We start from the raw sequence: 25168 nt of genomic DNA, 5'->3' as shown, positions 1-25168 counted from the left end.
TCTCCAACCTTGGCAACTTTAAGACTTGTGAACTTCAACTCCCAGAATACCTCAGCCAGCAAAGGAAAGCTGGCTGAGGAATTCTGGGAGTTGAAGTCCACAAGTCTTAAAGTTGTCAAGGTTGGAGAGCCCTGTCATAGAGATGTTTTTTTAATGTATTACATGTATTACTGAAAGATAAGACCAAAAGAACCTATGCACAACATAATATGCCTGGATTTGCAAAACACTTTTGCTTTTCAAATTATTGATTTCACCTGAGTTCACAGACCATCACACTAAATTTTGTTTGTTTGCACTTATACCTACTGAAATCTGTTTCTCACACTGAAAATATTTTTCAAATTTGGTAACTTTAAGATTTGTAGACTTCCACTCTCAGAATCTTGAGAGTTTAGATACACACATCTTAAAACTTTTACACATTGCCGGGTTTGAAAACCTCTGCTCTAAACCAAGTGGCAAATGATCGATTTTTCTTACTATGGTTTAGGAGTCACAAGCAATGTCGCCAGAAGAGATAATGTTCTCTTTTCTCCCACTTTTGCTACTGTGTTTTGGTGTTTTCAGGTTGTTTTTAATTATATGGGCAATAATGGTGCTCTCTATGCTGCAAAAAAACAGGTTGATCCTTTTAAAATTAAGGGCATAGCTTGAAAGGGCTGTGAATAAGGTTGGGGCAAATGTCACATTAAGGTTGTTTGTGACAGCATTTGATTAATGTTTGAAATCTCCAAGAAGCTGGAGTGCCAGAGGATATGCAAAGGGGCTTCTGTTCTAGAAGCTGCCATCTCTGTAGAAATAGGTAACACAAGACCAGCCCAGAAATGCATTTGATTTAATGCCTGTTTTGTCTGTTGTGCTATTAGGTGGCATGGTTTCCTGGTATATCTCAGTATCCGCCAGTGTACTGTGTGCAATGCCAGCCTTTATCTTTCACACGGAGTGGATATGAAGACATTTTTTTATTTTTTAGAACAATATGGTATATTAATCACTGATCATTTGAATCCAATCCCTTCCAATCCATCTTTTTTCAAATTTTAAAGCAGACTAGCACCATCTTGTGGTTTAAACAGGCCCTGGTATTTTCTTGTTGATTATTTTGTTAATTAATTTACTGGGAGCTATATTCTGCATATTGACAGCACTGTAATTCTTTCAGTGTTAAATTTGATATATTGTGAATATATGAACAGGGTCTTCAAATCATTTTTCCATAAACTCTTTAATTTTAGAGTGAGATTGTGAGATTGGTCTGTCTCCCAAGAAAGAGAAGGAAGAGGTGAATCCTCAAGCTACAGATCTATATGTGGTATAGCCAGGAAGTAGTATTTTAGAAATTACTTCAGTTTTTGAATTTTAAACTTTTAATCATGACAAAGATAGCACAGGTTGTGAAAGTCCTTTCTCTCACAAACAGCTTTGGTGCCCTCTGGAAGTAAGATACCTAGTAGGAGCAGGAACTACAAGTGTCTACCACAAAGCAGGAGGTGGGCCAAAGTGTGAAGTCCTGGAGGATTTCAGGGAGGGCAGGACAAGCGTCTAGGCCAGGGGTCTCAAACCTTGGTCCCTTTAAGACTTGTGGACTTCAACTCCCAGAGTTCCTCAGCCAGCTTTGCTGGCTGAGGGACTCTGGGAGTTGAAGTCCACAAGTCTTAAAAGGACCAAGATTGGAGACCCCTGCTCTAGGCTTCTACCCTGCAGGTCAATATTCCATCAAGGTTTTTGGTTAGATCTATCAACTATTCTGCACTCTCTCTATTTTTCTAAAAGTTTTATATGAACACTTTGACAAAAGCAATGATAGGTGGCAGAAGTCAATATCCTTATGGCAGTATGACAGGTTTGGCATATGAAAGATTGTGGCTTGGAATGTAAGAGGAGTAAATAGTAAGGAGCATGAACTAACACATTTAAGAAAAATAGATATATTGTAAAGATATATCTTTTGTATTGTAAAAAAAAAAATCTAAGACAAAGAGATAGAATGCAATAAAATTCAGTGAAGTTGCTCTAATTTTGTGGAATGGAACTGATGAATATTTCTGGTGTAGATTTAATGATGAATGAAAGAACTAAAATGCATGTCAGAAAGTATGAATATGTGTCTTCTGGATTGTTGTGGATGCATATGAAAGGAGGAATCCATAGAATGGTGATAGATGCATGTTATGTTCCAGTGAATCATAATAATTGAAGCACCAGAGATGAGTTTAGAGGAAAATTGTGAAACACTGAAAGAATATGATCCAGGGAGAAGGATTTTTCTGCTTGATGACATGTTTGAGGTGATACTTTGAATGAGGAATTTGATTGGTCTAATCATGTGGAAGTCCTAAATCACAATTCCCACATGTGCTTAAATAGATAGGTATATATTTATTTATGTAATAGACTCACCCGCTGAGATTTCTGCACATTCATATTCATGTACTAAGTAGCTGTATCATAGAAGAGATTTCATAATTCCTAAATGAGAAATTACAGCACTTAATAATTTGCATGTTTAAGAAAACTGTATTGCCTCCTCAGAACCCCAAACCCCATACATTTCATGGACAAAATATCATAATGATCATAGCAGAAAGTCAAATAACAAACAAGATAACTATATTTAATCTGCTCTTAAGTAAGATTTAGAGTTTATGGGTTTGGAGGTTTATGAATCATTGTTTCCTTCTGTTTTATGGTATGGAGAGAAGCTACTTTCAAAGGAGACAGAAGAAAGAACTACTGTGTGTAATTTGGACTTCCAAATTGGATGGCAAACTGAAGATGGCTCTGCAAAAATATTGCTGATAATTGCAGCAAAGACCAAGGAATGGGTGAATAGACCAATTCCTTGGAACCTCTCCAGATAAGGAAAGGAGCTGCTTCTTGCAAGGATAGTGGTTTTCCTTTGGGAGGAGTGCCAGGAGATAATGGGATTAGCCATTTTTGTTTTCACAACCATAACAGAGACTTTTAAAGAATACTAAATTCTGAAGCCTCACTTTCTCACTTTCAGGAATTGGTCATTAATTATTTTAAAGCTATTAGAGGCTTTCAAAATGACAAGTGGGAAAATGCTATTGAGTCTACTTTCAAACCCAAACAAAAAAAAAATTGTAATCATAACCTTAAGAATTTAATGTTGTAAGCCACCCATAGTCTCCTTGTGGCGCGATGGGTGACAAACAAATTTAGTAAATAATAAATTTCCTTTTTATGATCCTATAATCCCTTAATTCAGGTAGATTCAGGGCTGAGCGTTACTGACCGGATATCTTTCCTGATGCCATTCCAGATATTTTTTCTTTGCGCTCTAGGAGAAAAACATCTGCCACTCACTAGGATTGAACTCTCAACCTTCCAAGTGGGATGCAAGTGTCTTCATCACTAGGCCACCACAAGCAATAAATAATAAAACATGATAATTTAAAATATCTGAAATAAACAGTAAACAGATAAGCAATTTCATGAGTTCAAAAATTGGACACCAGAGGGAACTAAAGAGTAAAGATTAACTAGCCTATAAAATTTTGCAAAACATAACAATACTGAATGAAACTTTTGAAGAATGTAATCAGAAAATAATAGCAGCAATATCAATAATGTCAGTAATAATATATACTTCTATGAGTAGACTGTTTAAAGGATGATATTGAAAAAATGAAAGTTGTAGAACAGATTTTATCTGATAAGATAAAAAATGGTATTGAAAGTGGATTTACAATTAACAGGACAAGAGAATGGCTTATAAAAGGATGTTTCATTGGCTCTACAAAGAAACTAGCTGAGGTTTTAAAATTTAAAAAGGAAGTACAAATGACAAACCAAAGATGTGACTTGGATAATTTTTTCTTGTTAGATTTAAAAAAGAGGCTTTTTAAAGCTTTGAAGAACTCTGGAATGGGGCAGAGAAGAAATGATGAGAAATTATGACAATATTTTAATTAATTGAAGATTAAGATTGTTGGAAGTCAAATGAAGTCAAACAAAATTTCACAATCTATGGTAAAGAGAAACTAATGAGAAAGTTACTGCAATTTTTTACAAATCCATTATATCAGATTTTTCATCATACAGAAATTGATGATGCTTAATTAGATCTTACCAACCATGCATGGGAAAATTTACTCAGTCATAAATATTGCATACACAATGAGAAGCGAATGTACAGTGAATGTTGCAGAATTCCCACGCAATCTTTACATACCAAGCAAATCTACTGGTTACTATCACTTTGCAATATGATTAGAAAAAAAGACTAAAAAACACATCTCCATCTCAATCCACAGACTATGGCTGTCAGAAGACAAACCTGGTGATTTTAGAGCATTAGATACTTTCTTCTTATTGTACTTGCATCATTCTCTTTGTTGTTTAATGTCTACTACAGTATTCTAACATGTGACCAACAGTGGAAACCAGGGAAATTTTGCTTGTTTTTGTATACTGTCAAGCAATAACACTGAGGTTATTGCAGAGGTGAAATGCTACCGGTTCGGACCAGTTCGGGAGAACGAGTAGTGGAGATTGGGGCTGGTTTCGCTGAACCGGTAGCAATCACTGGCTGGCCACGCCTCTGAACCAGTCCACGGCCCGCAGTCCTACCATGCCTTCCCTGCCTTCCTGGCAGCTTGCGAAGGCAGGCAAGTGGAAGGCCACATGGAAGGCATGCAAGCATGGCAGGGCTGTGGGGAAGGGATCTGCAGGGAAGGGAGCCTGCCATGCTTGCCTGCCTTCCATGCTGCCCCTGTTTGCCTTCCGAGGTCCATCCCAGTCAGTGGGTGAGCAGTTGGCCCTTGGTAGAAATTCAGATGCTGAGCTGGGGCTGAGAGGAGTGGCGGTGGTGCTCTGGGTTGGCAAGTAGACATCCCTGGGTTGCTGCACATGTGCCTGCCCCATTTCTGCAAAGGCAGAGCCCCCCCCCTTGCAGGGTGATCCAAAGAGGGGAGGGAGATGCTGCAGAAAAGGCTGTCTTCTTCCCATGCCGGCTCTGTGGGGCTTTGGGCTCCAAGGCAGCCCACTGGATTCGCACCTGGCCATCTACCTGCTGGCGCATCTCCAGGAACTTGGCCCACGGAGTCCCGCGCTCCAGGGGAAGGAGGCTCAGCCGCGGTGCCGCTTCTTGGCAGTGGAGAAGCGTAGCAAGAGGGGCTGAAGCTGCCAGCGGGGCAGCAGCCCACCGCGCGGGCTGGGCCAGGCCCAGCCATGCTACTGCGGAGCCCACAACACTTTCTTTCGGCCTGGGTGGTGGTGCTTACCTGGGCGGGCCACTGCAGGTAGCCCTTCATCTTCCCAAAGAGCAGGTTGCCACACTTGTAGTCGTGCAGCTGGCTGGAGCAGAACATGGCGCAGGCGGAGAGGATATGCAGCCATGCCAATGCCCCCTGTGGATCGCCGTGCCTCCACAGCAACAGGCTCATCGGAGCTGCCTTGCCCGCCTTCGCCACCTCTGTGTGCTGCGTGTGGAAAGGGCCACCATCGCTGCTCTTGCCACCCTCCCTCACCGCCTGACTGCAGATGTCCGCCTGCCTGAAGCAACCTCCCGAAGCAACCCCGCCACCGTTTTCCTTCATTTCATGGCGGGAGAAGGAAGAAAGCAAAAGGCGGCTGCTTGGTGGTACTCTGGGAAGGCAGGGGGGCCACGGACATGTGCAGCAGCACTTGAATGTCCGCGACCCGCCTGCCCTTCCAGAGAATGTGCTTCAGAATGTGCAGCTCCTGGCTCTAACAGTGAGTGATGTCAAGTTGGCCACACCCACCTGGTCACATGACCATCAAACCATGACCACCAAGCCACGGCCACAGAACCGGTAGTGAAAGTTTTTAGATTTCACTGCTGGGTTATTGTAGTAGTAATTGTTATCATAGCACAGCATTTGAATGATGCTGGCATGAGAATCCTAACTCTCCTTGGTTTTTTGCAATTGGTGGATATTTTGTGGTGCAAGTAGTCCTCGACTTACGACCACAATTGAAGCCAGAATTTCCAAGAAAGGCAATTGTTAGATGAGTCACACCCAATTTTAGAACCTTGCTTGCCATGGTCCTTAAACAAATCAGTGCAATTAAGTGAAACATGCTGTCATTAAGCGAATCTGGCTTCTCCCATTGACTTTACTTGGAAAAAACTGGCTGGGAAAGGTTGCTAATGGAGATCACATGACCCTGGGATGCTGCCACCATTATAAATATGTACCGATTGCCAAGCACCTGAATTTTGATTGTATGATTGTGGGGATGCTGTGACAGTCATAAATGGGAAAAATGTAAGTCATTTTTGTTCAGTGCCATTGTAACTTTGAATGTTCACTAAATGAATAGTTGTAAGTTAAGGACTCCCTATATAGCCAACACCAGGACCAGAGGTGGGATTCACTTACCTACTGGTTCGCAAATGTGAATGTATGTGCCACTCTGCACATGTGCAGTAGTCGCGTATTACAACCAGGTGGGTGGGCGGAGCCTCCCGCAATACCGCTACTGGTTCACGCAATCTGGAGAGAACCAGCTGAATCCCACCACTGACCAGGACAGATAGTATAATTATTGTCCTTAATATAAAGCAAGGCCAGCGTCAGAGGGGCAAAAAGTAAAACTACAGTTGTCAGGATGTCACAATTATGCTATAAATAACTACTGTAATAAAGAAAGGTTAGTAACAGCAATGAAGCACTTGCTCCAAATTCCTTTTAGTAAATCAGTGAGTTTTCAGGAAAAAGGAGAATCTCAAACTATTATTATAACATCAGTTTAGATCTCTTGGTTTTTGTTTGTATCATTTTGTGGCAATCATTTAAGCTTCCCACACCCACAGGTAGCACTCACTAGCTGTGATAAGGTTGGGGAAACTTCTTCAATGAGATGCATAGCATTTATGGAAGATGGTTAATGCGGCCCAGGGGCAAAGTCCTTCCCACCAGCTGCTTTGAAATAGTTTTTCCCTAACCCACATGGCAATCAAGCTTTTAAAAAACAATCAGTTGATATCAAGGCACATGTGGGGTTTTAGGGCAAGGTCATGAAGGACAAACTGCTCCTGCCAAATGCTGCAGTTCATTTGAAAAATTATTTCCTATGCTCCAGACTCTTTCAAAATCTCCACCAGTTCTAAAGTAAGCTCTAAAAAATTGTGGTTGATGTATGTATACAAGAAAAGCAAGTACAAAAAATGAACTACATATGTCTCTGTCTGGGTGTATGTGCACAAGCAAGAGAACGGGTTGAGTGTGTAAGAGAGAACTCAGACTTCCACTGGACTAATATTCAGGAAAACATACTAAGCTCTAACCACTGCAGGCATGCAGCTGACCTCTTTGCCCAGAGTCAAATTTGCCTTTGGGCTCATTATCAGTTTCCTACTATTATGAAAGTATTAGGAACCTCTAAAATGAAATAGGCTCTATGCACAAACTGGAGCACATAACAAACTGAATTCTGTTCCTAAAAGGATCTTCCAACTTTGAAATGAGGTTCCAACTCCAGATCCTCCTCTTCCTCCTTCAAGTCTTGATTGGGCACAATATAGTTATCTTCTATGAAACCATCATCATCCTCTGGATAGCACTCAGAAGCTCCACTTATTGGTTGGTTCCTCCCATACGTCATGTCCATGTCCCCTTCTTCAATATGGCTGCTTCCAATGGAGCGAGAATCGGGCAACCGTTGATGATGATAGCTGGCATGCTTTTTCTGCAGCAATTTGCATTTGACAATCAATGCAATCAGGAGAGAGATGGTGATAGCCAAAAGCACAAAACCAGCAAAGTAGATCCAGTTTTTCCTAGCTGTTACAGTAGAAGGTGTAGTAATAGCTGCTGCTGCAAAGAAAAGAAAGGTTATAAGATACAAGAACTATTAATGTACTGGAAGATGTGTGGTAGCTGCAGCAAACTACAAGTATGCCAAAATGATAACATGTGCATGGTGATGCCATCATGTAAATGCTACCATTACCATTACTTGTGTTCTGATATGTGATGCAAGTATGTGGCATGCGGCATTTGCATCATGGTCCTAGCCTCCACTTGCCACCTTATGCCCCTGTGGGTGATCTGAGCAATACTTTCTTTTAGTTGCATTTCCAAGCTTGCAAATCCTATGAAAACTTTTATGTAGAAGTAAATCCAATTGAATTCACAGAATGTACTTCTGAATAAATATGAATAGGACTGCCTCAGTATTCTCCCCTTACAAAATGTAAACAGGGAATAAAAAGAAGAAAAATTCCATGAAAGGCCTGCTTCCTTTATTATGAAATAAAACATCATTTGTCTTCTCTGTTGCAATGGATGTCATTCTCTAGAGAATGAAATATTATTGTGGCGTGAGCAGAGCAGTCAAAATGCACACCCAGTTATATCATTTATTGTCTGTTTAATTCTTCAGTATAGCCTGAGGTACAGGAATACACTGAGATACAGACTGGAAAATAAAAAAGCAGATATGGTTGGGATCACATAACACACCAAACCACATTTTCGCCCAACAATGTGTAGAAGCCCAGCCTATGTTTTTAGTTAATAGTTCAGTGTGATGTTAAAAAGAAACCATGGTTTGGGGCAAGGGTTGCACCACACCCAAATAGGCCAATGCCAACTCAAAATACAGCCATTTCAGGTATAGAGTTGTGGGCTTTAGTAAAAATGACACTGAAATTCCTTGTGCTTTTCCTTTATATTTGACAAGCATATATAATCTTGGTTTAAAATAATAGTCATTAAAAATGTGTTAGAAATAATTTCTCAAAGAAGAAATAAGGAACAGCAACAAAAATCAAAAGTGTATGGGTTAGTTCATTGATTAGGACATCAGCTATCAGATTGCTTTAAGACTGAATCATTTCTGATCAGTTTTATCCTCCTTTGTTTTATGTATGCATCCATGAGAGTGTGTGTTGTGTGGGTTTAGGGTGGGCCAATTACCCCAATAAAAAGCTACTAAATAGACACCTTTAGAAAGATAGTATTAAATACAAAAAAAAATCTGAACAGGATTTCCCATTTTTTTCTTTTTTTTTCTCTTCAAAGCAACTATTTTGCAAACTTCGCCCATTTCTTATCATTATAGTTTCAGGACTCCCATCACTTTTATCAAAGTAGGAACTTCCTCACTGCCAAATGGCCCGGTTGGCCTGGATCAGCAACGGATCTTGGCTTGTGATGACTAGGACTCCAATTCATCTCAACGAAAAGTTTTCTAGGGAATAATTTGTGATTGGGACAGGAGGGAGGAATGCCACATGGAATAAAAACCATACAATTGTGTTGTTACTCTGAATCTACAAGGTTGGAATCATATATTTTGCTTCACTTACTAGTATTTTCTAATGGTGATGGCGTCTTCGTAGCTACAATATGAAGGAACTGAAGTTTTCTTCTGTGGCTCACAGTCTCATAATCTGAAGTTCTGATTTCTTGAGTCTGGAGTTCTATGGTTAAATGATAGACAATCTGTTTAAGAAATAGCTTCACTGTTTCTGTTGCTCTACATCTTGATTTACTGTATGTTGGTTCTCACATTTCATTGATAAAATGTGCACACATTCTTTTACAAAACTTAAAAAGGTAAGGAAAGCTCTTTCATTTTATACACTCAGGTTGTTCAAATATCCTTGTTTTAATTTTTAAATTGCCTACCAGATATATTTGCATTCCAGTCCACTATTTAACTGTTAGGGTGTAATACGTGAACGTATTGACTGAGTTCATGTATTGCATTAAACTATAATTTATATTTGCTTTAGGATGAAGTATAACCTCAATGGCAGTAATTTTTAAATCACAGTGATATGTGAATTCTGCAATTGTTGATTATTCAATAAACCATCATTGAAAATTTTGCCTTAGTGTCTTGGGTCACTCACATTTAAGCAAAGTGAGAGTTGTTTGTGTGGGTTTCTCCGCCCCCCCCCGAAACTGGAAAGATTCATTTATAAGATTGGTCTTGTGCTCTTTTTAAGATGTTACGCGCAGATATTGCATGTATTCTCACAATCATTATTTTTTCATAACTCAAAAATAAGTCCTATGTACAACGAAGAAAGTCAGCCATGCAATAATATTATTTGTGTACTAACACAAAAGTTTTCAACATACCCTGTTTTCCCCAAATAAGACATCCCCTGATAATAAGCCCAATTGGGCTTTTGAGCGCATGGCAATAAGGCCAAGCGCTTATTTCAGGGTTCAAAAAAATAAGACAGGGTCTTATTTTGGGGAAAACATGGGTAGCTTTTTTTTCACCCTGACAGAAGAACATATTGCTGAATCCCTTCTCTCAGATAATCTTAACCTCACCTTCTTTTTCCAGCACTGCTTGTTGGATAGGAGTTAGGGAATCACTGCACACTGAAGGGTTCCCCTGAAGTTTGATATGGCGGATTCTTTGCACATTTAACTGCACAAGCTCATGTCCGCAGGGCAGTTCATTGTTTTGCAGATCTAGATGAACAAGGATTCCAGAGGCAGGAAAAATGGAGAGGTCCAGAGACTGAAGTTTGTTGTTGTTCAAATGTAGAGCCTGAAGGCTTTTCAAACCTCGGAAGCTCATTCGGTGCACATAAGAAATGTCACAGCTGCTTAGATCCAAAAGCCGAAGAGCACCAAGGTTACAGAACAGAGAGGAAGAAAGGGTAGGAATGCTATTGCTGGAAAGATTTAGGGAATGTAAGGAAGGGAAGCTGCTCAGAAAAGGTCCGTGCTTGGGCATCGTCAGAGAATTCAAAGATAGATCTAGAATGGTAATATGTCTGGGAAGAAAATTGGGTGGATGGAGGAGGCTTTTTCCACTGCAGACAGCCTGTCCCTACAAAAATATAACCACAGGTGAAATATTAAGAAATGCAATGGAATTGGTGATTTTTCTTCCCACAAGAATCATTGAGTGACATCAAATAAAAAGGTAGATTTTGTTCCTTCCTTTTACTTAAAATTAAAAACAGAGTTTAAAATAAAATTTGGATTATTTGCCAGGAACCTTGATATATTACCTCACAAGTAGTTTTTGATGTTGTAAACAGATAAAGATTTTAGAAACCTTTTCTTTTTTGCCAAAAGTTATAATAAAAAATTAAATACTTTCAGTTACTTAGTACAGTACAGAACTTTCACACTGAACAGGCAGCACTTATTTTGTAACGTTTTCCTCATCCCTCACTTTTTTTTCTACCATGTCCCTGTGATATTGCCTTCCTCTCACTTCCAATCTATGCCTGACACAGTCTCGGTCCTATTTATCCCTTCTGTGTACATAGTGTACTTTCCTACCTTAAGTAAGTAGCTGCCCTCATTAGTTTTCAAGAGAGCACAATCAGACCCACTTCACTATCCATTCTACTAATTCAAGGATGGGTAAATAGCACTTAAACACAGCTCTGTGCAAAAATCCTTTGAAAACTGAAAGACGTTGAAGCTGTTCAAAAATCCCACAATATTGTGGGCAAGTCCAGATTTGACCAATTTGTCCCAAATAAATATCAACGTTTGGCTAATAGCAAAACCTTGGACAGCAAACAAACCAAAACCAGAATGTATTAAACCTGTGATGTGAAGATGTTTCTTGCACAGAAGTTAATAATATAAAATTCAGTATTTGAAAAAAATAAACAATTGAACCAGAGTTGTCATTGAATTGTGCAACATTTGGAAACAACTGGAAGCAGTCACTGTAGCCACTGAAAAGGCTACCCTGCAAAAAAATCCAGCCCTTCTATTCCTTCCCCCAAACAACAAAGGATAATAGAATGCAAGTCTCTCTCTTTAATGGAGTTTGTCAAAGATAATATCTTGAGCTATTTGTACCTTTTACACTGAACTTATATGTGGGGAAAAAATATGCGTTAATTACACACCACCCTTTAGCTCTCTTCGCTTTCACCATTCTTTGTACACATGTTCATCCCAGGTTGGAGCAATGTGCTATTTCAAGGATGCCAGGGCAGTCTTAAGAGTGTGTGCTTCAGGATACCTCATCTGATGGCTAGATTTAAAGAAATCTAAATAGCCAAGATTTGAGGAAGATAGAGATTTGTTCATATCATCTCGATTACCATGTTTACTATGGTAATTATGTAAATTTGAAGTTTATCCACAAAACCAGTATTTAACCAAATACAGTCATCAGGCTTTCTCACGGTCTAAGATCCTCCCATCAAGAACATTTAATTTAGTCTACAATTTGTAGAAATCACTCCTTGCTTACCATTTTATCAATGTTACAAGGATGTCCAGATATCACAGACCATGGCAAGAGGATGCTGGAGATCCAGAGGTACCAAATATTTTTCATTTTGCTTAAAAAAAAACACCTGCATGAGAGAAAAAGAATGCAATGCACGTTTGGTGATACAACAACAATCTTATGGGCCTGACCTCAACTTAACAGTATTGTAATAAGGTGATAATGTGAAAAGTAAAACATGATTATTTTCAGCCTCCTAAAAAACTCGTACATCTCTCAGATTACCTAATTCATAAATTCTGCAAATTCACAAATGTATTAAGTGAGCCTGGTGGTGCAGTGATTAGAATGCAGTACTGCTATTGCTGTTGACTGCTGACTGTTGACTGCCTGCAGTTTGGCAGTTCAGCTCTCACAAGGCTCAAAGTTGACTCAGCCTTCCCTCCTTCCGAGGTCGGTAAAATGAGGACCCAGATTGTTGGGGACAATATGCTGACCCTGTAAACCACTTAGAGATGGCTGTAAAGCACTGTGAAGCAGTATATAAGTCTAAGTGCTATTGCTATAAGTGCTAAGTATGGTTTGTCCAGCACACCACACTCACTTGATAGACACAATATCCCATGTTATTTAAGAGCTGTAGTGACACAGTGATTAGAATGCAGTATTGCAAGCTATGTGAATGTTCACTGCCAGAAGTTCGATTCTGACTGGCTTAAGGTTGACTCAGCCTTCCATCCTTCCGAGGTCAGTAAAATGAGGACCCAGATTATTGAGGGCAATATGCTGACTTTGTAAAACTGCTTAGCGAGGGCTATGCAGCACTGTGACAATATATAAGTCTAAGTGCTATTGCTGCTATTATTTAGATTATTTAAATTATTTAGAAACCACAGTATCAGACATCATAAAATATATTCATGCAAACCTCAGGCAGACAATACTATATGTAAATCCAGTTAAAAACCATGACTGCAACTTATATTTATAATATAAATACTGTACATGGGCATGTACCTAAATCCACAGGATTGTGGTGATGATGGTTGTAATATCTAATCTTGAGCACTAACCTAATACCATGATCCACTCCTGGTTGTTTAAATTTACAATTCAAGTTGAGATACAGTGTTTTTCTGAAAATAAGACGTCCCCTGATAATAAGCCCAATTGGGCTTTTGAGCGCATGCACTGTAATAAGCCCCGCTCTAAAAATAAGCCCTCCCCAAAAATATTTAAACACATGTGCAACCAGCCTGCCATTTCCTTTGGTTAGGGTTAGGGAGACAGAGCTGGAAATCAGGTAAGACGGCAAGAGGAGCCTGTCAAACTGGAGTGATACTGAAGGAGGCATTATCAAAAAAGTAGAACAGAAAATTCAGGCCAGAAAGGAAGATAAACAAAAAAAAAACCCGAATAAAAGCAAAATCTGAAGTAACATTAAAATGCTGAACAATCAAGTTGGAAAAGGACCAATTGTCTGACTTCAAAGAAGCGGAGGGGGCGGGGAATTGGTAGAAGAAAAGTCAGTTCCAATTTGGTTCAAAATGAATCTCCTGCTAATTAAGCCACATTGTGATCAGGAGGGAGACAAGTACATGAATTTTTGCTGTATCTCATTGCTTTTGTCAATGGAAAACTTCTGTTTTAAATACATTGCTCGCCACAAAAGTGACAAACTATAAAAGCAAATAACACAAACAGCTTCATAATTTCCCTGTCAGTTTTTCCCCCGGTGAAGAAAAGAGTGAGTTTGCTTTAGCCCTTTCAGAACAAGTAAGTTCATGCCTTAGACATGAAAGCCGGCTGGGTGACTTTGCCCAGTCACACTCTCTCAACCTAACTCACTTCACAGAGTTGTTGTTGGGGAAAATAGGAGGAACAAGGAGCATTAGGTATATTTGCTGTCTTGAGTTTATTAAAAAATAATAAAGGATTAAAAACGTTACTTCTGCCTCATCCGCTAATTATGATTCTTGGTTTATGGGGATGGCAGTATGTTTGAGAAGAATTGCAAGGAATAGAAATATTGTTTATTATGATCATTGACCAACCAACATAAAACAAAAATGCATACAGGGTAAACAATAGAGCAATAAGATGACACATACTCTTACTTTAACTCTCTTGCTGAATCTTACAGAATATGAAATATTTCAAACATTCAGGAGAAAAGATATATCTGTCAGAGAATTAATTCTATAAATTCTATAAATAAATTTAAGAAAAACAATCTCTGAGAATTTCTTATTAGAGAGGTTATAAGGCAAAAACTGCTTAGGGGATACTGGGTACTCAGCAATCTGGACAATGACTTTAAAGTTGTCAGTGACTTTAAGATGTATGGATTTCCCTAACATGGAAGGGGACTCCTGGGAGTTGAAGACCACACATCTTAAAGTCGCTGAGATTGAGAAACACTGCTATAGAGCTGTTATACAGAACTTGGCTGCTGTGGCTTCTTCTAAACCACCAACTTGAGTTGTTTGAGGTCATTCTCACTCACTAGCAAGTCTAGTCCTAATTCAAGAAGTTAATCTCCTGAGCTGCCATAGGATTGGCTTTGGAAGATTGACAACAGATGTTCTATTATAGGCACATACAAGTTATTTGTATGCTACAAATCCTTGCCTTTGCTAGAAATTGAAATCCATAACGCCCGAAGGGCAAGAGAGGGTTGTCTCTTACTAATTGAAGCTGATAATGTGAGCTTTAAGATTCAAACCACGTGGTTTTTCCTGGGGTTATCTGCCTTTCTTGTCAATCATTATTGCATTTAGCACACTAAAACAATTCTTTCTTACTTCTGCTCAATGGTCTAAGGTAGTTGCAAGAAGAAAAAGAAAAAAAATGGAAAAATGAAAAAAAAGTTTTGAAAAAAGCAGAAGCATTTGGCTAACTCAGGTTTAAAAAAATCACAATAAACTAGATTTTGAAGAGGCGTTACTGGCTTTGCAAAGTTACATTGACCTTCATCGGTCATCCAGGTTTTTAAGGACTGGTCTCAGTGCTGATGTCCTTGTCTCTATATAGAACTTGGCCCCAGGTTTCCTCAGATACAAGACGCACAGATTTAAGAAGTTCCATATTGCTTACCTTCTGCTAAAAAAAAGGAGTCTGGTTTCCTGATTCTGAGCCACTCTGCCTCCAGTTTAACAGAGCAGCAAATGTGTAGTTTCCTGTTGGAGAGGATTTTCCCATCCCCCGTGTTTACACCCGCACACCCTACCCCTGCCCCGTTTCACCCAAAATTGTGCATGGCCACGAGGCAGGGCGTTTCAATCTGAAATATTTATCCTGCTTGTGTACTTTTCACTGTTCTCCAAATGCTCCCTGCAGGAAGAAAACTATTTACCTCAGAGCTCATGCCAGGCTCTCTCTGGGTGTGCTCCTCTGCTTTCTCCCGGGCGCTCTTCCTTCCTGGATCTGTGCACTAGGGGAGTGGCAGGTGCCTAAGAAAATGGAAGGCAAATGTGAAAAGGGTGAAAGGTAATGAAGCTGGTTACACATTAACTGGAATTGGTTTCTCTGGTCTTTTTGGAATGATTGGACAAACATGGTCAACTTAAGTAGCACAATTGGAGAGAGGTTATGTATAGAACACCCATGCTTGTTTACACCAGCCTATGTATTAACTCTGGTTTCCTAATCTAAAACATATGAATGTGCATGCTTGAAGGATAACAGTTCAGTTATGGAGCTTATCTTTTTTGTCCAAAGTCCAATTTTATTCCCAACATCTCCATGTACAACCACAGGGGGAAAATATCTGTACATCTGTCCCTCCAATTGGATTATGATACCATTCTTTAGGAGCAGAAAACTCTTGTGGCATGAAGGTGGCTGAAGATCCCTATCATTCCTCTCTTGTGAGGTAATTATGGAACAACTGGCTCCAATGATAATTTGGGGGGGAATTCCTAGAGGAAACAATCCCTTTACTTTTTAGTTTTATCACTGTTGTTGTGACTATTACTCCTGTTATTATCCTGGGCGGCATGGTGGCTCATTGGTTAAGATGCTGAACTTGTTGGCTGGAAAGCTGACAGCCCAGGTTTAAGACCCAAGGGCCACCCAAAGGGATGACCTTCCAACCTCACCTCAGTTCCTGCCAACCTAGCAGATTGAAAGCATGCAAATGTGAGTAGATAAATAGGTACCATCTCAATAGGAAGATAATAGTGCTCCCTGACCTCATTTTGGCCACATGACGGTGGAAATGTCTTCCAACAGGGATGGCTCAATGGCCTTGAAATGGAGATGAGCACCACCCACTATATCGGCAACAATTAGTAGAATAATACCACTAATTGGTATCCACAGGGACTCCTTCATCTTTTTTATTTGTTATTATAAACAGAAGGTGAGTGTTCTAAAAATCCAGGCACTGTGGTTTATTGCTCAGTATGTATAGCCATTTGTTTAATGACTGTTCGAAGCTAAAATGGCACAAGCAACTTATAACTGTTTTTCATACCTACAATCATTGCAGCATCCCGTGGTCACATGATCATAAGTTGGACGCTCGGCAGCTGCAACTGGCAGATATTTATGACAGTTGCAGTGATCACCTTTTGTGACCCTCTGACAAGCAAAGTCAATGGGGAAGTCAGATTCACTTAACAGCTGTGTTACTAACTTAACAATTGCAGTGTTTCACTTAACAACTGTTCCAAGAAAAGTTGTAAACCGGGGCAAAGCTCACTTAATAACTGACTTTCCTAGCAATGGAAAGTTTGGGCACAATAGTGGTCATAATTTGAGGACTACCAGTAATGTAAATTCAAAAATTTGATCAAGTTCCAATAGTTGTTGACTACAATCCACAATTACATTAAACCAATAGTATGAGGCACTTATGTAAATTTGGCTCTATCACCTCATGATAACTAACACAAGTACATAAATGAATCGTTTATGCATTCATCACTAATACATGAAATGTCATTTGCCATCTGCTGTTTCTGCCCCCCATCCACCCCCGAACTCTCTTGTGGATGTTTATGGTAAATTGAAACCCAAATTAGAAATAATAAAGTTTACTATATTATGAAAATGCAGCCAGTGACTGGTCTGTATATCACACTAAGGCCATTCTCTTGAAGCCATAGAGATAGTATAGTCCAAGTTTCGCAATACACTGTCCTTCTTAGTATTTCTTTTGGAAGTAAAACCTCATTCCCACTCTCATTTTTTGATTTACTATAACAATTCTTCACTTCCTGTAGGGCAGAGGTGTCCGATCTTGGCAAAGTTTAAGACTTGTGGATTTCAACTCCCAGAATTCCCCAGATAACCACCTTTCTACAATCTTTTTCTAATGTAGTATAATATTAGAAAATATCTTAATGGATGTAATGGTTGAAGTTTTGCGGCAATTAGAAAATGATTTATAGTGGTTATATTCACTACTGACCACTAGAAGACACTATATGACTAATTTGGTTTTTGTTGGAACTAGCCTCTCAATGGTCTGTGGTGAATTTATTTAATTATTAAATGTATATCCAAAGTGTTTCTGGGTGGCTTACACTACAATATAAAAACAATTTAACATTACATGAATACAACCATTGTAATACAAAGTTATATACATGCACCCCGACTTTAAGAGGGAGGTCATGAGACTTCTAGTATGAGATCCAGACAAACTAACATCTATAGCTCTCTAGTCTCAGATTGCAAACTAAGAAAATTATCATTTGTAGCAATTGGACCTATTATGCCTTATATTCCTTGGGCACATGTAGTTTCTTTAACAAACACACAAAAAGGAAATTGAGGCATTGTAAAATCAAACTTCTTCCCAATGTGGAAGCAGGCATGTGTATTGGAACTTGTTTCCTTTGTTAATCAGTGCTGTTGGATTACATAGTGCCATTTGCTTAAATTCCTGTTTTGCCTTCTCCATTCAAGGAATCAATTTGCCCCTCATCAATGATATTCAGTTATATTCAGCTGGATACTTCTAGAAACGTAAATGCTATGTAATGCTCATCTTGAGTTCATCTTTTCAATTTATAGCAAATCTCAGAACTGACACACACCATCCAGAAAGTTCTACAAATTGTGGAGGTTGAAGACAAAATGCCAACCAAGCACAACAAAAATGTTTACAAGAGGCAATTGCACTATGTACTACTGTGGGTGTATTCCCTGCAACCGTTTTTGTTGAGCATCTCCTGCACACTAAATTGCTACATTTGTTAGTTGCTAAGTATAGGTACAGGGAACCAGCACAAAGCAGCACATGAGGATGCAAACAGCACAAATTTTTACAATAGGAAACTCAGCTATTATGGAAAATGTGTATACATGGAAGAAAACATCTCTAGTCTATGGGGCTCTAGTCTATGGGGCTCTACCATACTGCGTCATCCATATTAAAAATACTACGATCACAATTTAATAGGAACAGCTGAAAGGGACTTGGAATGTTTATTATTTCAAAAGACTTTATGGCACCTCTCAGATGCAAGCTAATGATCGGAAACCATATAAAGTAGGCCTGACATACATCTCCAAAACATGCAACCAATCTTGATGGATCTAGATGGATCAGATACGATAACAATTGGTGAAGATTACTGTCATCTATATCCAGTTGTATGATTTGCCAATGTCCAGAACATTTCAAAGACTATCTAATGATGAGATATTCCATCTCCACTCTACATAATTTATGAATTATGATTCTGTACATTAGTGTGTCTATATACTGTTTGTGTTGCTAGTATATTTGTCACGGGGAAAAACTATATGTCTCTGTAAATCATTTTGAGAGGGAGTTGTTTTATTTGTGTGTATGTGTGTATGCACACACATGCACACCTTTGAGTTAATGTTGATTCCTGGAAACCTGCCTGGACTCGCCTCTACAGTTTTCTTGGCAAGATTTCAGAAGTGGTTTGTCACTGCTGTCCTCCTTAGAAAGGAAGACTGAGAAAAAGTGACTGATCCAAGGTCACCCAGCTGGCTTTGTAATTATGGTGGGACTAGAATTCTGGCCTCCTAATATCAAGCTTGCTGCCTAAAGCAACTACATGATCCAAATTACATGATCTCGTTATGTTTTTGTTTTTTCCCCTACACAAATTCAGGCCAGACATAGTCCAAGGCCAACCACGTGAAGGAAGGAGAGGATATAAATGTGCATAGAGAAATTATTGTTGATAAGTAAGTGTAAGGAGGGAGAGAACCAATTTAGTGTAGTGGTTAAACCAGAAGACTTTGAGTTCTAGTGCTGCCTTAACATCTCAAAACACAGCAATTGAGTTTCGTTAATCTAAGTTGAAGGATCTAGCACAGGAGTGGGTAACTTCCAAAACTCAAATGCTCCAGTGACTATGAATGGCATGTTGAGGATCATGCTATGAAAATCAACAAAGTCAGGATCTTGGGTGGGGGGTGTGTGCCAAGAGATTTTAAGGAGTTTATACAGGTTTAAGTCACCTGTTCTACCCCTTAGCCAGGAGGAGAAGAAGACAAGACACTTGTAATATCAGGCCATGCTTTTTACTCTGTTGTTATAATGTTTTGTGTGCAGCCAGATGTGTCTTTTGTGATATGAGGCAGTAATAAAATGCATGAGGTATAATCATAAGAACTGCATTTAATTAAAAATTAGGAAGAGTGAGCATACTGTTGCATTTATTAGAGTAAGACTGTGATAATTAACCATTCTCAATTAGCTCTTTCTTGAGAGTGAAAGTAATCCTTAAATCAGTCAGACTGTGAATCTCAAATCAGGAACATACTATTTTCTGTTCTCATAACATATGTAACCCCTACAGCCATTAATTTTGTGAATTTTCGTTAGCTGTGATGCTGGTAGCCCACTAGCTGGTTCAACCAACTTTCTCCAGGAAGTAACTAATATGCCATCATGAAGACCCATTCATTTTGCATATACCTGTAACACCAAAGGAATAGTTGACCTGGGTCAGTTGATCACTTTTTGGTGTTTCTATAATACATTAACCACACCTCACACTAATTCAGTAAAGGGTATATTTATCAGATCTAGGTTTTAAAACTGGATGGCAGCAAGGTGTTTTTTTATTCCTTTGCTGCCATTGAGGGCTGTTTGGACTTTTACAGCCTAGATCTGACAGCCCTGATAAGAGTATCATGGGAACATAGATAGCCATACTGATTACTCCATCTGGTCCAATATTGTTGACACTATTTGAGTAGTTGACAGCTTTGGTTGCCAGTTTTCCAAGTTTTCAGACTGGGATTACCAAGGACTCATTCTGGGACTTTTTGCATGTTGGCTTGAAATTCTGGGATTTGAACTCCATATGTCATAAAGTTGCCAAGGTTGAGAAACATTGGTTTAATTCACTTATCCATAGTCTACTTGCATAGGATTGCTACTATCATGGATATTTTATTCAAGTTCTCCTGTCTGAACTTGTCCCAGCAGCCAACAGGTTTAGCCTGTCCAGCCTTTTTCTTATCACAAAGTCACTTTAAAAGACATACTACGTTTCACAAAAGGGCGTGGGAATAGATTTTTTAAAAAGTCACATTTGCATATAATTTAGTTGTAAGAAAGCTGGCAACTGTAATTGTCCTGAAGTGTTGAGAATGGGATTTCCTTTTGCCTTGCTATCTCATGACACCACACTTCCCAAGGTTTCTTGCGGACAAGGACTGGCTGCTAGCTGTATAACATACATAAATGAAATGCATATATGAAATAAGTAAATGCAAATACCATATTTCACTCTTCTAGAACCAGGCATCTGAAGGTTCTGTAACCATACCAAATAAGCCTTATCCAGATTCTAAGATAACATATTCTGCCCTCTTTCAAATACATTCTCGAGTCAAAATAATTACACAATCCAGAGATCAGACCAGTTTGTTTTAGCAAGTATATTTTTACTCACCTTCCCCCCCCATCTCGTCTCACCATCTCTGTCATATTTCTAGTCTCAGTTTATTATTCTGCTTTGGTATTATATACTTTTTTTTGTTTAAATCTGTTTAAAAAGGAAAATAAACATTAATACAACCTAATATAAAGTGAGAAAAAAAGAAATCAAAGAGAAAGCTAGATATGCAAGAAAGGGGAAAATAGTAAAAAAAGAAAAGAGAAAAGAAAGAAAAAGATTCAAACAATAGTTTTTGATTTTCTTTGTAACAGTTATAAATGATAAATTTACTTCTTACTCTATGGTTACAGCATAAGATTTTTTGCTTACCATAATTCATTTTTATTTCCATTTCTCTCTTTACTAAAGGTTTTACAAAAAAAACATAAAAACTAACTAATGAAGAGCGAAAGAAACCGAGGAAGAAGACAGAAAAGATAAAAAGTTCAGAAAGAGAGAATGAAAAGAAATAAGAAGAAAGAACCTTCAATTTTCTTCTGCAGCAAAAATAAGTTTCTTTAAAACATTAACTCTTAATGTATGATTATAAAAAAGACCTCACTTTTTCTATTATCCAGGTTTTTTTTTCTATTTCCATTTCTCTTGGAAAATTAAAAAAATATTTTTATGGATAATTGCCACTATAGAACTTTAATTTGCTCAGACATATTTATCGTCTCTGAAAAATTATTTTCTTAGTTTTGTTCTTTTATTTCATCCAAAATAGCTTGCATTTTCTCTTCTTTTTAAGTTCACCATTCTGTTGCATAAAATAACCTCTAATAAAAGCATTACTTGCTTCCCAAACCATTCTTAAATCAATACCTTTATCTAAATTATTTTCAAAAACCCCTTTAATATCTTTTTACAATCCTCCTGTCAGCCCTGGAAACCATCCATTCTGTTTCTTTCCGTAGCAACATTTCATTCAGCCTCCATTTTTTAAAAAATAGATTTTTTCTTTATAAATCAAATTCACGGAATTAAATTCTGAAACAAACTCTTTGATAATATCTCTACTTTAGAAACTGCAGTAGCCAGGTTCTTTGAAATCCAAATGATGTCTATTCTTGAAAAAGGCTTTTGTCTTTCAGAAAAGCAAGTATACTCTCTTAATTGCCATCTTTTGGTCTCCACATATCATCCAGTCTTAAATTGTCCATCAAATCAAAGAAAATGTTTGCTCTGAATGATTTTAATATTTTTTTCAGAAATTCTGTCCTTTTGTGGGAGATCATGCCATTACAATCCGCACCAAACACCAATTTTCATAAATAAAATCTATTAATCTCTCTGTTTATTAAATAACTTGTCCTCATTTGGGATATAAATTCCCAAATCAAAGTCTTCCATCCCAAAAGTTAAGCTTTAGTTTTGCATAAGACTGTGTAAAGTACAGTATTTCAGGTTTTGCCTTTCTATATTTATAATAGTCTTCTAGAGACCTAAAGCAGTTTCTGCTCATCTGTGTTTCTAGTTCTGTGTTCAGACAGTATTAATGCCAACTCTGGTGAAGAAACACAAGGTTCCTGCTCAGGGATGAAATCTACTTACCTTCCCCACCGGTTTGGAAGTGCATGTGCCGCTTGTGCGCTCGTGCATGCATCATATGCGCACATAGACCCTCTGCACATGTGCAAAATCTTCTGCGCATGCACAGAGGGTAAAAAACAGGTTATTTCCTGGTTAAAACTAGGAAGTAATGATGGGCAGGCAGGTGGGCGGGGCCTCATGCTGTCATCGCTAGCGGTTTTCCAAATCACCTGCCATCATCGCTACCGGTTCAGGAGAACCAGTCTTAACCGGTAGCATTTCACCCCTGTTCCTGCTAGGTCCTATTGGGGAATTAGGTCAAGGAGAGTTCAGTTCCTGCTTTCCCTAGAGCTATTGTCAGATTGCAGTTAGATTCTTCAAAGCTCTATTTTCAAGACAACTGTCTCCATGTTTACATAAAAGTAAACAGGAAAAGAAAGGAGGAGTCCTTGGGGAATAATTACAAATCACAGCAACTTGATGTTTTTTTAGCATAGACAGTTATTCGTATTCTTTATATGTAGAATGTGTGTAATACATGCAACATTTTCTGGGTGTTGTACATGTAAATATTTCAAACATGGTATAAAATGTGGAAAATAAAATAAATAACACGAAGAATCCATTTCCACAAAATTGCTGGGCTCCAAGTACATTAGACTATACCTTCTTCCATTCTGATCCAGCTTGTCCAATCACACTTGGCCAATAAAATTCTATTCTATTCTATTCTATTCATGTCCATCAACATATCTGGAAAGTGAAAGATTGAAGAAGACAATTTAAATAAATAATGGCTTCCTATTCTCTGGAAGCAGAAATATAAATGAAAAAAATGACACTTGAAACACAGTGTGAAAATGCCATACCATACCATATTTACAAATAAGTGATTAAGAGTCTCAAAATTGCATTTCTTTTAATTTAAAGATGAAATTAATGAAATGTGTTTCATGTTATTGGGGACCTCAGACATTTTATAGAATATTTTTGAGTACCAATGTCATTATATGTTAAGTGATGGAAGGAACCTGTGCAGTACACATATAGTATAGATTTGGCTCTCTTTAATTTATAAAATACTTTTGGGAAAAGAAGTAGGTTTTAAGGGTGCCACATGAGAGTAAATTTTATATCAAAAATTTGGAATGTATCAATATATGAAGAACTTCAAATTTATCATGTGATAGGTAAGCAAAGAAGTTTAACTGATCATTGCGGAAAGATAGCACCACTCCAGATTCACAATGCATTATTGATTAAGTGTGTTTGTTCTCTGCTTATGAATTTTGGTGTCTTTCAGTATAATGAAATATCTAGTCAATATTACTCCATATGGTCAAGGTTCGATATAGTATTTAAAAACTGGACTGTTTTCTATATATTTAAATATGCATTTTTTCCTTGTTTCTTACTTGAGTTTTCCCTTTTTTCTTTCTTTTCATACTTAAAACAACTAAAAATCTAAAAGAAAGAGAGAAAAGCCCATTTCATTTGTTTATCCGGCCAGGAAGGTAAGAAATGTTCCTTGCTTAGGAATAAAACTTAAGTTATACTAAGTGCAATTTATATGTCACTGTAATTTAGAGTCAGAGATAATCTGAGTCATTTGTTCCTTCAATTTATATCATGAACCACTCACCAGGCAATTTAGGAAATCTATATAGATTGAGAATATCAAATATAAAGCAAAATAATAGATTTATAAAGCAAAATAAAGCATACTGCATACAGTTGCAAATTGACCAACCCCTAGAACCACGATGGCGAACCTGGCACATATGCCAGAGGTGGCCAAAAATGGCCCAACAAACAGCCTGAAAATGGCCTGAAAAATGGCAAAAAACCCAGGCTGTTTTCCGGACTGTTTTTTGGGCCGTTTTCTGACCAAAAACGGCCCAAAAAATGACCTGAAAATGGCCCCAAAAACAGCCTGAAAAATGGCCCGAAAAATGGCCCCCAAACAGGTATGCACATGCTGGCCAGCTGGTCTTTGGGTTTCCGGTGCTCCAGCACACGCACACACATGCACACACGTTCTGGTTTGGGCACTCGGTGCCGATAAGGTTCTCCATCATTGCCCTAGAAGAAGAACCAGGTCTTCAGGGCCTTTATAAAGTCCAGAGGATCAGAGCCAATCAACTTTGGAGGCAGGGAGGCTGCTGCATAAGGTAGCTGCTATGAGGGAGAAGGCATGCCTTCTGAATCCCATAAAGTGAAACTATAGGGATACAAAGCATGCCAACGGTGTTAAATGTTACAGAATGGGCAGAGTTAGACAATCCCTCAAATATCCAGGCACTGTCCATGAGGGGCGTTTTAGGTGACACTTTCAGTTGCACTCAGACGTCCATTGGTAATCAGTGCAGCTCTTGTAGTAGTCGTACATGAGCATACCAAAGTGTACCCATAAAGCTGCTACATTCTGGCCTAGTTGGAACTTCTGAATGATCTTAAAAGGAACTGCACATAGATCACATGTAATAATCCAGACAAGGGATAACTGCGGGCATGAGTGACTGTGAGTAGCACCAGTGGTGGGATTCAGCCAGTTCGCACCACTTCGGGAGAACCGGTTGTTA

The 25168-nt window shown here is 38.5% G+C and overlaps 1 protein-coding gene and 1 long non-coding RNA gene across 4 annotated transcripts; one reads left to right on the top strand and one right to left on the bottom strand.

Annotated features, from left to right (window-relative positions):
• Window positions 1–4029: 4029 nt before the first annotated feature.
• Window positions 4030–23322, bottom strand: C3H1orf210 (chromosome 3 C1orf210 homolog). 3 transcript variants are annotated; one of them, XM_058177148.1, is made up of 7 exons: window positions 23253–23322; window positions 21069–21161; window positions 15527–15623; window positions 12193–12298; window positions 10290–10797; window positions 9308–9421; window positions 4030–7811 (listed from the first exon to the last, which is right to left on the bottom strand). In XM_058177148.1, exons 4-7 carry the CDS (start codon window positions 12277–12279, stop codon window positions 7435–7437), a joined length of 1086 nt encoding a protein of 361 aa, XP_058033131.1. In that variant the 5' UTR covers window positions 12280–12298; window positions 15527–15623; window positions 21069–21161; window positions 23253–23322; the 3' UTR covers window positions 4030–7434. The 3 variants fall into 3 exon arrangements, with proteins under 3 accessions (XP_058033131.1, XP_058033132.1, XP_058033130.1); XM_058177149.1 differs by lacking the exons at window positions 15527–15623; window positions 21069–21161; window positions 23253–23322 and adding an exon at window positions 15268–15460 and having other exon boundaries at window positions 4030–7808; XM_058177147.1 differs by lacking the exons at window positions 15527–15623; window positions 21069–21161; window positions 23253–23322 and adding an exon at window positions 15268–15457.
• On the top strand, window positions 15608–21615 carry LOC131195341 (uncharacterized). Its single transcript, XR_009154418.1, has 3 exons — window positions 15608–15660; window positions 15930–16045; window positions 21423–21615. It is a non-coding gene; the product is annotated as an uncharacterized LOC131195341 (long non-coding RNA).
• Window positions 23323–25168: the final 1846 nt, after the last annotated feature.

The sequence above is a fragment of the Ahaetulla prasina genome, chromosome 3 (assembly GCF_028640845.1).
Source record: "Ahaetulla prasina isolate Xishuangbanna chromosome 3, ASM2864084v1, whole genome shotgun sequence".
In the NCBI taxonomy this organism is placed as follows: Eukaryota; Metazoa; Chordata; class Lepidosauria; order Squamata; family Colubridae; genus Ahaetulla; species Ahaetulla prasina.
Note: the sequence above shows the minus strand (reverse complement) of the source record. Positions and strands in the feature narration are given on the sequence as shown.

What these genes read in the sequence shown, in the direction of transcription:
- C3H1orf210 (XM_058177148.1), bottom strand. Translation starts at nt 12,279, where the DNA reads ATGAAAAATATTTGGTACCTCTGGATCTCCAGCATCCTCTTGCCATGG. An exon ending in CTTGTAACATTGATAAAATG is followed by an intron (nt 10,798 to 12,192) that starts GTAAGCAAGGAG and finishes ATATTTTTGTAG; the next exon opens with GGACAGGCTGTCTGCAGTGG. An exon ending in ATCACCATTAGAAAATACTA is followed by an intron (nt 7,812 to 9,307) that starts GTAAGTGAAGCA and finishes TTTTCTTTGCAG; the next exon opens with CAGCAGCTATTACTACACCT.